The following is an 18,877-nucleotide window of genomic DNA, read 5'->3' on the forward strand; positions in this document are numbered from 1 at the left end:
AAACAATACCTGAAATGCAACTTGAAACCACATGAATTGAACCCACAATGTGTTGTGAAGAAAAACCCTAAGAGACTGTAAGGTTGTACCTAATTGGTATTGTTGGTATTTTGAAATACAAGGCTTTGACATTCTCTGTAAGAAAGGTGCATAGCAGAATGCAGGAATCTGCATCCTGCTGTTATCACAGGCCATCTCATTTGTTTCACATTCAACCTGTTTGCAGCTCTCTTTTCAGTCTACTCTCCATATGCGTATTCCCCTTCAGTATTAAAAAAATTCTTTTATATTGCTGTTGTATGATAGCTCATCCAGCTATCCATCCCCTCTGCTTCTTACTTAGAATCAGTCCCTGATTCTATGCATGCAGAAGGTTTAGTCACACAACTACTGATGTATTCTAGGCAAGGTGTTACAAGCCTGGGTCTCAGTCTGACCTGGATCTGGAAAATTTCAGGAGGCATGTTGTAATGAATACTCATCCCTTTTGTCCGAGGATCAATCAGTTCCTTCCATGAAGAAACTGTTACTCAGGAACTGTGATCACAAAATTCTGAAAACTCTTCTGTTGCCCTTCAGCCAGCTTCATATCCCCCATATAAGCAGTTTTTGTTTATGCGTTCATCCTTGAGATTCAGGTAATTTGTTTAAGTTTTCAAGTTTGATATAGTAATGAAGGAAATCTTTTCCCTGCGTATTTTTATATAATTTACTGAAATCCAAAATTCTTTTAACTTGCTCTTTGGTTTCTAACCCACATGACATTTTGAAATTGCACTTATGAACAGTGCATATACTAAAGTTCTAGTTCACACCATCTTGTTGCTTCTTTAAAAGGAGTATATGGTAAGTGAAAAGAAATAGTAGTATATGAGTGTTAGTCATCCTCATATATTAGCCTTTACAATTTAGATATAAATTTGATATTCTTATAGAGCTCTCAAGCATTTAAGAGTAGAATGTAATTGGCAGAGTAGCGGATAAGCAGCAAGTACCAATGCGATACATAGCACTGATACTTGAAACACTATTAATATTCCTATAGAAATTGAAGTTAACTTGTATAGCTTGTATAACTTTGTATAAACATCTTTTTGCTCAAAATACATAACTCCCATATACATATAGTGCCAGCAAAGTTTGCTACTTTACTCCTGTTTGTGGATTGCTACTTTTTAGACAATTTTTCAATACAGTGGGAATAAACAGTTTATATAATCTTAAGTTAATTTTTGTTAACATACCAATTTTCAATTTCTGCCCTTGTTGCACTCTTCAAACCTATTGGAAAATATCACCTCACGTGCCTGGCCCATTACTGTTGGCCTAATAGATAGCTTGGTGTTTGAACTTAATGTCTTGGTCATACTTAATTGCTTTCAACGTTGCAATTCTGAAGCATAGAGGAGAAAAGATAGGCATCTCTGCAATCAGCTCTACCCCCACTGAACTCAGTGAGAGTACTGTCATTGACTTTACTGACATAACACCAAGCTCTAATCTACACATATGTACACATAAAATGATTTATATAGTTTACATGCTTCATCATCATCTTTGTAGGACCAGCTGCTAAACTTACCTATTATAGAAAAAAAAAAATTCCTGTGCTTATTTTTCAATGGTGGCATGAATGGTTCCCTTTTCTACCAGATTAAGATTTTATACTCTTGCAGTCTCCTGAAGATCTATGAAGTAAGGCTTATGTCATCAGTAGGATCCTGAGCAATTTACATTTTCCACTGGTAACATTTGCTGTTCCTAAGCACTTTTTGAACATTCCCAGGATTAGTAATATCCTGATGGCCCCAAGTCTCTCCCAGACTTGGGAATCTAAAAAAAGGACTTTCTTGCAGATCCTGGCATGTCTTGCCTACAATATGTAACAGCTATCGAAGTATGTTTAATGCTTGGTGAGGTTTTGGTGCTATCGCAAGTATTCTTTCCAGGTCCCCTACAATCTCCTGAATAACTAAATGGAAAAGAAAACTGGTTTACTGAGAAAATATTAGCATGAAATGGTGCCATATTGATGAAAGCGCTCATCATGTTAGCATTTTTTGCAAAACTTGTGATGTAGCAGAAAACAATGTATTTCTGCAGAACTCTGGAAGAGTGAATCTGTGAGATTCATAGCCATGTTCAAAAGATAAGTGGTGAGAAATGCAACATGATTCCAGTACTAGATTTGATCCAAAGTTGCATCCAGTTCAGAATATACTTTCTTTGCCACTGGTCAATTCTGAATGATTTGAGAAGTGCAAGAATCTCTGCAAACTTTGGAAGATTTTCTGTATAGGGGAAGCTTTGTTTTAGTTTTATGCAGCTACCTGATGTTCTAAATTGAGCCATATCTCTTATTAAAAAAAAAAAAAAAAGTAAATCTCTTTTGCTTTACTAGCTTTTTTTTTTTCCCCCGCTCTCTTCCTAGCTCCTGGTAGAACTCCTTCGAGTTCTCATGAATTCACTCCCTGTGTCTACTGCTGTCTCTCCAATTCTAGCTTTAAGTTTGAAAGTGTACAAAATACGTTATGGTTGGTGAGCTATCATCTGAACAAAGTTGTCTGAAAACTTTTGTCTTATCTGCTAAAGTGGTTTGAGCAGAAAGAACCTGCTGTTTGAGATGGGGAAAAGGATAGCGTAGCATCTCCTGGACTGAGCTTGAGACTGTTGTCGTGATCAAATGACCACCCTAGTGAGTCTGAGTTGGGTCCTCTGCTCCATGCTGGCTCTTGCTTGAATAATGCCAAGGAATATTGGGTGTAGTGTACAGTTATAAAGAGCTTTCATGATGGCCCCTTATGAATACTCACAACAATTCAGTGCTGGCTTCTTTGCTAGGCCTTGTCAGCATGAGTATGTGCGAACTGTTGAGCTGTCTAACCTCTGCAGTCGTGATGAAGCAACTGCAAATTGCAAAAAAAAGAAACAAACCAGAACCTCTTTAGAATCATGAAGAAAATAAATCAGTCTGTTTCCCACTGGAAGGGTGGCTAGTAAATTGCTCTGTGGCTTTCTATGACATGATCTGGGCATGGTCTATTTCAGAACTCAGAGTTTTTTCATGTCTGGTGTACTATTGAAATCTGTCTTAAGTGAATACAGTTTAAAACTCAATTATATCTTTAATTTGTTGGAAGTCCTAATACTGTACCTATCATGCTATTTAAATACTATAGCAGTCTTAGTGCTGGGAGATAGGAAGCCAAATCTTGGATGAAGACGTAGGTCTTCAAAGTTACCTACCTTTAAGAGTACTGAGTTCAGTACCCAGCTCAATAATAAACTGTCTGGAAGACCTCAAGTAAATCACTAAATCTTCCTTGTGCCTTAGTTCCCCATCTGTAAAATGGGAATAATATCTTCTACATCATAGCATGGCTAGAAGATTAAATCCATGAATGTTTGTAAGGTTCTTTGCTACTACAGTAATGTGGGCCATGGAAATGCCTAGGGAGCTAGTACCTTTATTTGTACATGGAATTTGCCTTGGAATGGATTTTTGTCTTACAGCTTCATCATTGCCAAAAAGTGCAGGATTAAAAGCAAAGCGTGCACATGAGCAGTGGAGTCAATGGAATTCAGTGATGCAATCAGTAAATTAATTCCATCTGTAACTGCAACTAAAAGTATGGTTTTTAAAGGTGAGAAACTTTAATGGAATTTAGATGGCAATATTGTCATACCAAGTTCATTCAAGAGTTACAGAATGTGAGCACTGCAAGCAGTGTATTAAATGACTTTGAGACAAGTCTATTCATGGACCTAAACTCTCTCATGAGGAAATAAACAGCAGTATTTGAAATGGGCCAATCTGTGTACTGGTACTTCTCAGAACTTCAGGTGGGTATACATGGCTTTATCATCCATATACCTGAAGAAATAGCTGCAATGGGATTTGTCCCTTCTCCCTGCCCTCTTACAATGATTTTTAAATTTTACTTAATTATGATCTGCTTGTTGCTTTTCCAATCATTGCTGAGATAGTGCATCTTTTGGAAGTTAAAAGATTTCCAGAGAAAATTAAGACTGGTATACAGTAATTCAATTAGTACCTGAAATTCAGTATTGGCTAACTACACTACCCATTGGATTGTTATTAATTGTTAGCAACTTGAGTTATTTGAGGGTCAAGGCTAAGCTAGTTAGTTTGAAAGTCAAATAGGAAAATAAAGGTGATAGCCCTTTCTAAGTTCATTCTCTAAAATACACTCCACCTGCTAGAAAGACTAATGAGCTGAAACATTTGCTTAGAACTCGATAGTATGCCAAGTCGGTGTTTTTCCATTCCCTAATTCAACTCTCCCAGACTCCATTCATCCTTATACAAATTAGGTGACCGCAGCTGTTCCGGTGCAAGACAGACATGCACTAAAAGTCAATTTAGCATGCTAGAATAAGCCTCTTGCTTTTCAACAGTAAGTGCAGAAATGACTGCATACCATCAGTCGCCATCTTCCGTGACTGCCCTGATGTTGTGGTTAATCTGAACCCAGCTGGCAGCGTTTCGGAGGAGCCCGGCATCATGCTGATCCCGTGAACCTCGCGCGGAGGAAACTGTCGTCGCCAGGAGGGGCCACGTCTGAAGTTCTTGTCATCGCTCTGTCAACACACAGAGTTGTACTTGATAAAGCAAAATGAAATTTTTTTATTAAGTATCCTGCTGTCTGCTGCTTCTCCCACTGTCAAATGTATTCCACAACTACCCTCCTCTGTTGCACTGCATCCAGTAACTGCAATGCCTTTGAGACGCTCTTGTAAAAGTAAATGCTTTAGAAATATCAAATGTTAGGGTGGAAAACTCTTCTTAAATCTCTGGCTCAATATAGTAGAGGGTTTTAGTATCAGCTAAAGAAGAACTTTCTTAAAAGTCATATCTCTTCCAAATACGGTGACAGAAAGTGCAGTGGTTTGTTACTGCATTAGGAGGCTTACGTAAAGTGCTAATAAAGAATTAAACACTCATGTGCATGCACAGAATTCATAGGCATCTCACATTTTCAGCAAGTCCTTAAAAGTTTTATTCTTCCTCACATGCAGAAGTCCAGGACTTGAACATTTTTGCACTGGACTCTTACCTTTAGATGAATATTTTCCATAGGTGGATTTGAGATTCCCTATCCTACATAACTGCCCCAAATCCCACTCTATTACATATTGATAAAAATCCACTTTTCTTCTTTCTTTTTTTTTTTTTAAAGAAAGGGTGTAAATGTCCTCAAGAACAGGTTGCACAAGCATCCTCCCCTGCCACTTGCTCTGGCCAGTGAAACTTCCACTCCTTTCTGCACGTTTCCTCTATGGAAAATGTTTATCTTAAGGTAAGAGTGCAGTGCCAAATTTAGCATCCAAAATGATATTAATATGTAGCCATACTGAGGTTACTTTAAAAACCTTGACTGGCATTTCCTAATTTTTCTTAAAGCTGTAACTGACTCTTTTTAACAATGTGCAAATTAACATGTCTTCATGCATTCAGTTTAATTTTTATATTTTACTGTGATATTTTATAAATACTGAAAATAAAATTAATTACTTCCTCAAGTCGTCTTTCAGTTCCTAGTGCTAAAAGGTTGTTGTATTCTCTCTCAAGGATCTGCCGTGCCTAGAGATACCAAAGTAAAAAATTAAAATGGTTGAAGAGGAATAAAAGGCAATAATGGGTACAGAATAACCAGAAGTAGCATGAGCAAACTTGCCTGGGTGTTTTGTGTTGGAATCTGTAATAATAAAGCTAAACTGCTGTAATCAAAGTTTTCATCCAGTGCTATAAGTGAACCATGTACACCACTTTCTAGAATATTATTTGCATATTCTCGGAGGCCAATAGCTTGTATCCAGCGTATGACTCGATCATTGCTCCATACCAGCACATCTGTAAGGACATAACACCGGTTTAGTCTCCTGTTGCCCTGTAACTTCCCAACTATACAGGTTGTGCATGCACTGCGGATGTCATACTGCTTTATTTGCTGGAATGCCAGAAAACTATTCATATAACTTTAATGGCTTCAATATCTCCTATTCAAAACCCAAGGTGTGGGAGCAACGGTGTGATTTTTAGCTACCTTCAAGTTAAATATGTATTCTAAATAATGTTTCCAAAGGGGAAAGGTGCCTCCAGAGATCATCTCCAGGATGCAATTCCTCCCACCTCCTATAGATACCCTTTTCAATTCTTAGGCAAGATTTTACAGTTTAACAGTGCAAGGGCACAGGATAAATATCCGTTCCTCAAGGCTTCACTGGAGAGTTTTGTATTAAACATTTTGAGAGTCGGGTCAGCACCTACCATTTTATAACATGCCATAAAGCAATCGATGAGTTCACATTTTTAGAGACTAAAACTATTTTTAGTTGAGAGCTGGGTGAGCTGTTAAGGTCCATGCCAATCATAAAGCTAAGGCAACAAAATGAGCTAGGAAACCATTTTTGAGGATTTGGCTATTACAAAAAAAAAGTATCCTACCCTGCCCCTAAGATTAAAAGAAAACTACTTATACTGATCTTTATACTTGCGAGTGGGAAACATAATACTGAGTTTTGTGTTACTAAGGGATGAGGCTTTTTCCTGAACCCTTAGAAGTCCAGCTAATGTAGCTGTTCTGGGAGCAGGCATTCTCCATCGCCTGACCAAGAGCATCCCAGACTTTGGGGTGAGGATTGGCTGAAACACAGCATGGCAGCCAGGGATCACCGAGACCAGGTCCCACCTGGGACCCTGTCTGACTGCCTGATGCATGACAGGGTGAAGGATGGGTGAAGGAGGCTATGGGTTATTACCCTTGTCCTAGCAGTGACTAGCACTGAAGGAACACCAGAGTTTGAGACCAATACCCGATTCCCCCACGTCAGTCTTCAGCTATACCCCGCTCAGGCTGACTGGCACTGATGCCTCCAGATCCAAGTCAAAGGCTTTGCGTTAGTGCATGCCGTTATCTGCCTTGAGCAGTAGCCATTCCTCCTTCTAATTCCCCCTTTTTTTAGCTCTTCCAATCACGATTGTGCTAGAGAAGTGTTAACTGCTGTATTTGCTAGAGCTGGAAATGCTTAAAGGAATCAAAGGATTCACTGCTGATAATGGAAAAAACACAACCACCCTAATAGTTATCTATAAAAGGAACCGTGCAGTGAGCCTGCAACTGTTTTAGAGAGCTTTACACAGAAGAATACTATTAAATCAGCTGTTAAATCTAGTAAGGCCAGTTCTGTTAGGAACTATTCTTATATACCAGTCAACCGCCTCACTGGCCACCCCTCCAAGCAACATTCTCTGTGATACACATTTGGAAGTCAGAAATCAAAGGCAAGGGTTTTCAAAAGCAGGAGCATAGCGTGAGGGTCCTGAGTGCTCTGATTTCCCAGTGTTGCCCCCAGCACGTCCCATTGGCTATTTGGCCGCCTGCTTCTGAGACTGAAAGAGGCTAGGATAAGATCTGTCCCCAAAATCCAATTTAGCAAAATGTATGTATCAAACCGCCATTCAGAATTGCAGCCCCAATTTAGCAAAGTACTTAACTGTGCCTAATTTAAGGAGATGTTTTGTGTTCTGAAGACAGATGGACTTACATTAGTTTTACTTAAAGCACATGCTTAAATGCTTTGCTAAAATGGCATGACAAGGGGTTAATAGTGTCAAGCTTCAAAAGAAGAAACATTCCCAGTATTCATTCCCAGGAACTATCACCTTTTATTTCATGCTGACTCATTTCTCTTCGCTTTTCCAGTTCTTTTCTATCATAATTCAACCTCTTTAAACACATGATTCCATATTGCAAGCTTGTTCTGTTATTTAAAAAGAAACATTTACAGAGTTAATAAAGATAATTTTGAAGATGGGAACATATGTAGGATGTATTTCCTGCATTTCACATGAGGTGTGTCATGGTGCCCATGTAGCAAATCTTGAGGACAGAGGGGACAGCAAAACCATTAAAAAAACTCCACAGACTTCAAAAATGAAATGGACAAAACCAAAATGAGTATGTTTGAATAAATGTTCTAGCATAAGAAACCCAAACCATTAAAAATTGTATTCAGAAAAGGTCAGCCCTTGCGAGCCGTGAAATGTTTTGTCAAATCAGGCCTCAAAAAAGTGACAAATCAGACAGTACATTAAAAAAAAAAAATCCACTTCTTGTCACATAAACATCATTCTCCCTAAAGTCTAAATGCCTTTATTTCTGTATTTCCAGTTTAGCTTCCTGGCTATATCCCTAGATAACCTGAACAACTGTCAATTTGCTTGTACTGTTAACAGCTTTTATGTGCTACACACAATAGCTTTTCATTATTATGAGATCTCAGGGCTTCAAATCTTAGTCTACCACTTTCTGATACTTTAAATCACTTAATAAATTATTACTGTTTCTGTATTGTCAAGGCTTTCTTTATATATTAATGGTTCCCCGCGCTTTATGAAATTTATATGTACCAATATCTTTGTTTTGAGAGACATAATTGCAATGCGGTTGCTATAACTAAAGGAATCTCTCTCAATTCAGATTTCTGACACTTAGCACTCACTTTTCTGTGTGTTTTTCCAAGCCAGAACAACAGAAAGTGTTTTTATCCTCAGTGCAGAACTGAGCACTTTGTCAGACACATAAAAGTCTTTATACATGTAGTCTTTATGCAAACATACCGATGAAAGCTATCCACCATTTTTAAGTGCACACGCAGATCTTTCTTTGTCAGATGATCTAACATCCTTGCATCTACCAGGCATTCCATAAAATAACTTCGGTACTGAGGTAAACCCAGACTGGGGAGCCATTCGTTACCTATCCATTCGTGGTTCATATCACCGTAAGCCAGGGTCTACAGGGAAAAAAAAAGGGGGGGGGGGGGGGGGGGGGGAGATTAAATTCTTGTTTGTTCAAGGTTGCACCACAGACTGAAAACAGAATATCTGTCTGCTATGCTCATTTCTGGTGAGACTTCCTAGCTTAGAAATCCTGTCTAAAAAAAACCATTCCATTTTTACATCGTTTTGACATTGGAGGTGGAAGCCACTGTGAGATATTTGTTCCTGATAGCAGTTTTGCCTGTTGTGTCTTGTTTTCTATCTTTGTAAATTTCAAGCAATTTTTTGGTAATAAAAAAATCGTGGTTCCGATTTTGAGTTTTAAATGCAAGCAAACTTATTACACAATCAAAATGTGTTTGTTTCATAATCTTACTTGCTTTCCATTGACTGACCTTCTAGAATATTTATGCTAGGCAAATCCTACACTGAACTTGGTAATACGAACATGGCCCCAGGGAATCAACTCACATTTGTGTCACTGTTTAGTGGGGGCTAGGATTTCCTAAATAGGATCTAATGACACTTCATGGTTACACACCTGGAGTCCTTTTGAGCCTAAAAGTTAATTATTTCAGTTGTTTATCAGCCAAACTTACGTTCACCATGAGTCTTCACCATCAGTCAGAGCAGGTGACCAAATACATTCTATTAATGAGATATTTTCAGCTGTGAACAGCTTAAACCTAAGTGCATCATATGCAGAGCTCAATAAATTAATTCTTTAAGACAGGAGCAAACCAGATTCCTCCTAGAAGCTAGCATTCAGGCATTAAGCTAATTCATTGTTCAGCTGAAATTTCAACAGGGTGAGGAAGAAAGTATATGAAAAAAACATGCATCTTAAGCTATTTTTATATGGGTTGCACAATTAAGATGCAAAATAAATAGATTTGACATCTCACATTGTCAATTATTTTGGTACTACTAAAACTGAACAGAAAAGAGAACACATAAATGGCAAGATTAACACCTCCTCAATAGGATTGTGCTCAGCTTTGAGCATCACTTTCAAGCCTAACTATCTTTTGGTTTTGTTTTTACTGTCTCCTGTCATTATAGACAAAAGGATAGCACAGTGTGAGCTGGATATATTTTCTATGGGGGAAATATAGTCCCCTCCTCTCTCATTCTGAGATTTTGAAGAGAAAAGGAATGCCTTAAGTAAAGACAGTAAAATTGTGTAAGAGTGTGCATATATTAGAGAAAGAAGTTGAAAAATATACATAATTGATGGTCTAACTAAAGTGAAAAATTTTGTTCCTAATTATACAAGACTATTTGTAGACTGATACTTGGGTATGATTTATACAATGGTTCTAAAAAAACCCTGGTGTAATTTTAGAAATGTTAGATCTCAAACTCTTGGCGTATTTTATTAGCCTGTTCTCAAAAATGAGGAAAATATTTTTTCTAGGTTTAGCGGGGAGGTAGAAGATGTCTCTGGAATGTAGCCATTTCTTTTAAGAAAAACAGTTACAGCATAGGTACCTCTTTGTGCTTTACCTAGCAAACCTGTCCAGGGAATATTTTCTTTGTATTAGAAGAACTCTAAAATGTATAGATCATAATTCAATCATTGAGATACTGTCACAATACTATACTCCTATACATATTACTACTTACTCTCCTTACTGCTATACATATTGATACATATTATTACTAGCTTTCTGTTCAAAAAAATCACGTGAAAGGGTCATACCTGAGCCCAGCTGCCTTCTTCAGACTCTTTCTGTGTTATCAGCAGGAAGCCATTAGTAAAGCAGGTAAAAAGATAATAAAAATGAGTTATAAAAAGATGTGGTTTTCATGTGTATGTTAATCTTAGTACAAATGAAAACATACATGTAAAATGTGCCAATAAAATAACTCCAGTCAGTGGCAATGCCCTGGGCTAAACTACCTTAAAAATTACAAGACCAAACCCATAAAATCTTAGTAGGGCAAATCTAGCTATGTTTTCAAGATATAAAATCATTATAGCTTGGTGAAACTTTACAGCATTATCTTAAACACTTTTTATGGTTTCACAATCAAACCACAACCATTTACTTACAAAATTGGGCATTAGAGATGCCATTTTTTGTTCCTAGTTAGATTTTGCAACATTCACAATAAAAAGCTGTCTTCTTGTGAATGTGTTGTAAAGGAGCTTTTTATGTAACGTTTTTTATGGCAAAACTGTATTTTCCTGGCTGGCCAGTTAAACAGGATCAACACTACTTCTGGTTAGTTGAGTGTTGTTATATTTGTATTTATCTTTACCAACAATAATAAAATTGAAAATGAGCTCAGTTGTAAAAAAAAATTATTGATGAGAATCTGCTTCATGAATGTTCATGAGAAGACTTAAAATAGTATAGCAAGCATAAATTTCTAAGAAATAAGTCTTTATTGCATCAAAATCTAGCTTCAGTACCTCCCCCACCATTTATGGATTGGGCTGACTATAAAGTTTTCCAAAGTGAAGATAGGTTTTTCAGACATCTCACTGTAGGATTGTATCATGTTTTATAAGCACTGTTCTGGAGTTGTTATGGCGTAATGCTAAAAACCTAAAATAACATATGTTCCAAGTAAAAGAAAAAAGTCAGAACTATGGAATAAAATCTATTAATATTTATTTATGTCCCCACAAAGCAGGGAGACGTTTGACAAAAATCAATAAATAAATTACACACTCCATGCACCCTAAATCAAAGAGCATGAATACGTGAGTATGGACATGAAAGACTCAGCATTAATGAAAACACTGAGTGGTGTAATGCACCATTCTCAAGCCTTTTCTTATTTCTTTCTATTTCAGCAGATATAAAACTATGTTTAGAAGAGGTACTAGGGAGTAGAGGACAGGGGAAATGTTGCACCTGTAACCGTGACAATTTCATTTCACTAAATGAGGTTTCACACTGGCAGTGAAACTATTACGTACTGTAAAACTCCAATACTGGTTTTAGGTTCCCACAATTTTTGTGATCGCAATACAGTTTGTAATTTCTTTTGCTGAGAAATGATGTAGCTGTTCTTTAAGTTCAATTTCACTACTCCCTGTGACTTTCTAATGGCGTGCTTGGGAAGCATCCTACAGAAGATATGGCATCTGCGTTAAAGCAGATACATCCTAGTTCTCTTTCGAGCACTGAAACCATTTTAAATGGAAGTGGAAAGACTAACCGTTTTAGCTGGAGCAGCAAGATTTTCCATTTCTTCATGGGTCACCCAAACATTGCCTGAGGGCTATGGACAAGGCCCGCAGGGAGGCAGGTGGATCCACATTAGGTAAGCAGTGGTAAAGAAGAAAGGCAGCACCACTGTAAGTTAACAGCGTATAGCATCACCATCAGCACAACCACGTTCTTGCCTCTACCAAGCTGCAACTAGAGACAACTTTAGACAACTTGTTTTGTATCTTCCGTTAGAGGATTCTGAACAGACGTGATGGAGTATTTCAACTAGAACTGATGGATGAAATCTGGCAGACCGCCGTCACAAAGGAAAGAATAATAATTAAAGCTGCATTTCACACACAAGTGGCCAATACAACCTTTAGCTCATAGCTCTGTCTGGAGGTAACCTTCAGTTCTCAAAGATTTTCCAGCCTAAATATTCTGCACACATCACACGCTCATATTGTAATCTAAATAATTGTTACTTCCCCCACATTTCTGTAAATTAAAAATGTCAAGAAAATTAACTTGTAAAACTATTTTTCCTCATCCTATTGTTTTCAGTCAGATTATTACTAGGACAATGAGATGAGGCAGGGAGGGAGTGTGGAAGTCTGCTGTGCCCATCAGGTGAAATGTCCTGCGTTTTCTTCCCTGAGAAGGAGGGGAGGCAGAATTGGGACTCGGAAATGCACGTGCCAGGGCAGGGCAGCTTTGTGCTGCCAATTACTCAGGAAGAATTAAAAAAACAAGGCAAAATTATTCCCAATGTTTCTAGTTTGAATATACTGTTTTCTCATTTTGTAAGTGTCAATGTGCTTATGCTTTGAAATATGCTCTTATGCTCTTAAAATCAAAATGAATTTTGTTTAGTAATTCAACATCATGTTGAGTCTGTACTGCATTACTTAGGTGAAATCCATTACGATTCATAGTATTACCATGGTCATGACATATACAACCATTCTGAGGGGAGAAAATATCAGATGGGGAACTATAATATTTAAAGAACCTTAGCAGTGTGAAGATAAAAGGCCAGTCAATAGGAACATTAGAGTCCTGTTGCTCAGTTGCTCATATAACTCAGTGGTTCTGGTACCCTTCAAAGGTATCTCAATTCTCATTTCCACCAAAAGATTCTCCATGAATTCCATGAAGATGAGAGATTACAAAATACAGTTATTATTATTAACATCATTATTATTGTTATCTTAGTATTAGAAGTCTGGGCTGCACTACTTGTGTAACAGTCTTTCTCCTTCACTTCTGTGCCATGTTTTCCATCTGATCTGATTTTTTTCTTGTTCGTTCTTCTTTTTTTTTTGTTACAGTCTCTGTTGCCTCTTTCGTAGCCATCACCATCAGCCTCTCAGCTTGAAACTCCCCTTTCGTTATCTTGTTTCTTTTTCTCCTCATCAGTTTGGCCTGTTTTTCTTCATTTTCCACTAAAAGGTGCTTTTTATCTATAGCACATACATTCTTACTCTCCCCTAATGTACTTTCTTGCTCTTTTTGATATATCCCCCTTTCCTTTCAGACCTGTATCTCTGTGTTTCTTCTTTACTTGCTTCCTTCCCATCTGCTGCCACTCCCCCCCTTCTCTCCCTTCCTCACCGAATGCACACGCTCCACTTCTCCCTTCCAGACTCTCCCTTCACACCTCTAATCACTGCTTCTCTTAAAAGCATGAAGAACCTAAAGCCAGCTGACTCAGATTAGATAACATTTGAAAGGATACAAAAAAGGGGAATAGGAACAAGATTCAAGAGCTGTGTTCCTACATAACCTCTTCCCCCTTCTGCCTTGCCCCCCCCCCAAAAAAAAAAAAAACAACCCAAGAAACAAACAAAAAAAAGAGAAACACAATCTGATTTGGTTGGGAGAGATGACTTGAAGGAAGAGAAAGGCAAAAATACAGGCAAAATTACAAATAAGATGCTCAATACTGATCATTTAGATACCATCAAGGTTAATCAAAAGCACGACTTACAAAAAATAAGAATATCTGCTAAAGAAAATTATCAGCGATCAACAATCAAGTGAGTGATGAACAGGTCCTTCAAAGTCTCTATAGGACAGTTCCCACTGATTGTGTTACCGTAGAGCCACTCTCTTTACTACTAAAGTTTTCCTGCAGACTCCTGCAGGGTCAAGTGGGGAAGAAAAAGTTAGCTGAACAGGACTCACTGTTCTGGATGTTGGAGGTGCTGATGGGCTTGTCAGTGATACCATCTCCTGGATTGCTAATCGGAGCTTTAAGCGATGAAGAGGATTGCTGATTCCAATTTCTCTTTGAATCTCAGTATCGGACAAAGCAGACATAATAGCTCCGCTCTTCACGTTGGCACGACAGGCAGCAACATACCAGGCTGGCATGCCTAGCCAGAGCTGTTGAGAGAAAGGGCACATTCATCCAAAGCATTGCTTCATTTCTCAAATGAAATTAATCATCAAGGCACCTATCAGTCTGAATAAGCTTGGTAATACACACAAATGAGTATGACTATCGTTGTCTTTAATAAAACGAAATTGTTTTAGAACCTTTGAAATTGCCATGACTTCATGTGAACTCTTTTTGTTGCTTTTATCGTAACCAGAACTTTAAAGCAAGGGATGCTTTGAATTATTTTTAGAGCTATGCACCTCCGTCACCTGGGCTACTCCTTTCCCAGGCCTTTAATGAGCAAGTAGTGGCACCAGTCAGTGTTACTGCCCATTTGATAGTCTTACCATATACAGAAAACAATCTAAGAGGAATTGATCAAGTAGTTTTTTCACTTTTGTACTAAAACGGCTTTCTCTCTCTTTCCATGTTAGTCCCCACAGCGTACTCACGGGGCACAATCTCAAGCTCACACTTCTTGGCTTTTATTTTCTTGGTAGAAAGAAACCAAGCACAGTGCAGATAACAACCTAGGGAGGACTGAGCTTACTGTAAATTTGGGAACAGTCTGGTACGGTGTCATATCCCAGCTAGAAACACAGCTTAGAAGTTGCAGCAAATGGGAAGCACAGCTACATCACCTGTGGATTTAGAAGATATGTACTTCCCACTTCACGCTTTTCCTCTCCTTATATTAGTCTTACTAGCCTAGGTCAGCAACAGCCCCTTGCTTCACCACTTTTACTCTTTTCTTGTAAGAGGTACTCTCCACTTCTAGCAGGCTTTCTTGGGACCTACTGAGTATGAATTCTTCTAGGTTTTCTCAGCGTTCTCATTTTGTGCTGCCTCATTAATATGATTGTCGGTATCTACAGATCTTTGCTCCCAAAGGAGATAATTCCATAGCAGGAATACATACATGTGGGAAGTTTTTGTCACAGTGTGAAATACATTACACTATAGAGGAAAGTGTGAGAAGGACATAAGCAGTGAATGCCATAATCACTGAAATTTCGGGGATAACACAATGGAAAACAAAGGCATACCTCGCTAGGTGCTTAACTCCAGGAGACTGCTAGGCTCTGTGAAACCTGAGAGAAGAAGATACTTCTCTCTGGGGAGTAGCCCTTCCCTGCCCTCTCTCCTCACCCTTTTCCAGATCACTGTTGCACGTGGGTTGGTACTGTGAATTACATTTTTTAGTACAGAGCTCTCCCCACTGGGATGAAGCATCATCATGTATAACAAAAGATTTCCACTGGGCAGAAAACAGCTAATATTCTAGATTTTGTGACACTGAGTGTTGAAATGCATAAATCGCCCTCCACTACTTAACCTTCAATGTATCTGAGTGTATGTACTTCTCTATACATAAAATTTATATGCACAGTTATACAGCTACCTAATTTTGTTAAGTATAGACCTGTTATACTTCACTGTACTGCTATGTAATATTCCTTCATATATAAGTTGTCAAAGGCTCTTTTCAAACGTACCGATTAGTTATTAATGGCTTGTAGTGGCATCTTATTCTAGTTATTAATGGCTTCTAGTAGCATCTTATTCTATTCTACCATTTCTGAAATAAAACCTGTCCATCAGCAGACAATGCAGTGATACTACGATAGTAGCCATTATATTCTACATTTTCAGATTTTTTTTATTAATTCTGGGTTGATGGCAGTTAAGGACTATCTGTGTTTGAATTTCTGTGGGACAGAGCATCTGTGACTGTAAGTGAAGTCATCGAGAACTTTATCTCTCTGTGCATCTCAAATAGGCCATCAGAATTAGCTGATTTGATTATTTTAATTTTTTCTCTTAATAATGGATTACTAAAAGAGGACACAAGATCAAAGAAATTATTTAAAAATATGCCATCAGTAAATTCACCAGCAAATCTGGAAAGCAGACACAAAACTGAAAGGATTTTTATTTAATTTCTCACAGTACAGGGAAGTACTGTGTGGTTGTTAACAAGTCTATACCCTATCTGGGACATATTTACTTAGAAGACAGCTGTTAGATCACTTTTATGTCACAGAGAAAACAGACTTGAATGTCAGATTCCAAAAGAGCTCAGACAGGCTTTTCTGTACTGACTCCTGATGTATCACAGGGCTTGAGGAATGCCTGCATCATGTTTCAAAAAGCCCTTCCCACTGATGGGATGAGCCACTGCCCCCCATCCAATGCTACTCTGAACCTTACAAATATGATCTAATTCCAACTAACTGTAATGAAATTCAAAGTTTCATGGAAGTCAAAAAATGAAAAAGAAAGTTATGTAGATTACACCCAGCTGCACTGAAACAAAGGGCCATGAGGAAAGTATGCATAGCTTTAAAATGTATTTAATATTCTCATTTAATTTGACATTAATTTTTTTTTTCATACATGCACTTGAAAAGCAGGAAAGCGTAAACACTGGGAGTTATTCATCCTGCAGAAATGGATTCAAATGTTTGCCGCTCATTAGGTAAATTAGTTCTTTAACAAATTAGGTAAATTAGTTCTTTAACAAACAGCTGTCTGTACTAGAAAATGCACTGAGATGAAAACAGTCTCTAAAAAGAGGGCACAGTAATTGTTCTAGGCAGAGAACCCAGATATCAAGATTGATATACGTTTCCAGAACCAGTTAAGAAAATGCACAGTTCTTAAAATAGCTCTCAACTATGTCTGTGCTACATACAAATGACCAGAATAAATGCTAAGGCTGAAAAGTTAAGCCCTGAGAAGTTTTGGAAAATGTCACAATTGCGATCACATATACTTCTTAAATTTGGGCCTTTGTCTCCTTTAATATTAATCTTGTTTTTTAGTCCAAGGGTCACATATTATATTTTCCCCAGGAGAGTATGAAATGCACACAGTGTCCATCTGCTGACTGAATGCACTGATGCTCCCTGAAAAAATTCAGTACTTCTGCCCTCATCTCTTTTTATCATCAGTATTCAATCTGCATTGAATACTGCAACAGAAACTTCCTCATGGGCTTTCCTGTGCTACTCTCATCATATTTCCCAAGAAGTTCATAGACATCAATTTCTCTTTACAGCCCCTCTCTGAGACAGTGGGAAGCATATCCTATTTTGCAGCTAAGAGTCAAGGCAAAAAAAGATTAGGGCTTAACTTGTCACAAATGTCTTCAAATTTTGGATCACCCTGGAGGACATCAAGGGCAGGTATTTCTCAGTATTCAGAAGTGTATAGACCTTTGTATGTTCACCTTTCCAGCAAATCAGCTTTGACTGTAATATTGAATATTTCTGACTGATACAAATCTGGTTACAGAACTCTCAAAGTCATATGAAAAAGTCAGGTAGTGGCCAAATTAATGAGTGTTACATATTAACAGAGAGATTTTTTTGGAAGGAAGATACCATCCTATTTTCCAAGGTCATGCGCAAACGCTTGAACTCCCTTTCTGCAGTTTTCATTTCATCTTTTTCGGTAGGTACCTTCAGCAATTCCAACATGAAGCAGAAATTTTGTAGGCATTAGCTGCTTTCATTCCTCATCCTTCATTTATTCCCTGGACATACTCCTATTGAAGCTTTGGAAGGGAATATTTTTTTTTTAATTGAAGGGAAAAACTCTACAAATTCTATCTGATGATCAACGGGTGATACCCACAGAAGACATAAGAATAGGTGGGAATACATAGAGACACTTGGTACAGACAAGGAATAGACACCTGTTCCTTGAGCCAACAAGAGCTTGTATCTGCACTGAACTGATACAGCCTTGCCATGTAAAAGTGACTGTGTATTTGTCTAAGAACATACTTACTTTCTGCCTTCTCCTCCCCTGAGCATCTGGGTAAGTATTTGTTGAATAGTTCCTTCACCTAAAACATTCATTGATTTTTGTCAAAACTGATGGACAGCTTTTCTGAATGTTTCTCTGGATGGGTTCCAAAAGCCATTCATTTAGGCTCTCCAACTAAAGGAGAGCTCTCTGCAGATAGAATTTCGGAGATGAAGGCACTGCCTGTCAAATCAGAGAGATTTCAACTTGGATCTCGCACATCCCAGGTGAAAGTGCCAAGAGGAACACCTTCTTCCTGTTCCGAGCGATATCTAGGTAAATCAGCCCTTTCCCATTAAATTTTAAAAAGATAGAAAGTTACAAATTCTTTAAATTTATTAAAAATTCTGAAGATATAGCTTTTTTGTTAACCTGAAATAAAATTTGATAGCTAATTTTTAGCTCCTTAGCACCTCATCCTACATAAACTCTGTCTGTGGAGTTCCTAGATATTTAGAGATTGAGAAGTTATAAGATTTCAAAAAATCAGGGTTCAAGTGCATTTGATAACCCTTTTTTCCTGTCCTCATCCCTGTGTGTAATCCTGTCTTACTTTTTTCAGCTCTAGTCTCTGATTTACACCATCCAGTGTCAAAATCTGCTTAGTGCTCATGGCACAGTGCTCAGGGAAGGGAGGAGGAGACTTTAACAGTCTCTCTCAGAATTTGTAAGGACGAGCACACAGAAGCAGCCTACAAGCGTGACTCA

The 18,877-nt window shown here is 38.0% G+C and overlaps 1 protein-coding gene across 1 annotated transcript in view; it reads right to left on the reverse strand.

Annotated features, from left to right (window-relative positions):
• The window catches only part of PPFIA2 (PPFI scaffold protein A2), a 358,129-nt gene that overhangs the window by 1,130 nt on the left and 338,122 nt on the right, over positions 1–18,877 (reverse strand). Inside the window, exons 23-31 of the mRNA XM_075496320.1 lie at positions 14,161–14,361; positions 11,981–12,043; positions 10,509–10,538; positions 8,645–8,820; positions 7,688–7,785; positions 5,700–5,875; positions 5,537–5,605; positions 4,443–4,602; positions 2,814–2,906 (exon numbers count right to left, since the gene is read on the reverse strand). Of these exons, the coding sequence (XP_075352435.1) occupies positions 2,848–2,906; positions 4,443–4,602; positions 5,537–5,605; positions 5,700–5,875; positions 7,688–7,785; positions 8,645–8,820; positions 10,509–10,538; positions 11,981–12,043; positions 14,161–14,361 (1,032 nt within the window). The 3' untranslated portion in view covers positions 2,814–2,847. The remainder of the gene's footprint in view (positions 1–2,813; positions 2,907–4,442; positions 4,603–5,536; positions 5,606–5,699; positions 5,876–7,687; positions 7,786–8,644; positions 8,821–10,508; positions 10,539–11,980; positions 12,044–14,160; positions 14,362–18,877) is intronic.

This window comes from Mycteria americana, chromosome 1, assembly GCF_035582795.1.
Source record: "Mycteria americana isolate JAX WOST 10 ecotype Jacksonville Zoo and Gardens chromosome 1, USCA_MyAme_1.0, whole genome shotgun sequence".
NCBI lineage: Eukaryota > Metazoa > Chordata > Aves > Ciconiiformes > Ciconiidae > Mycteria > Mycteria americana.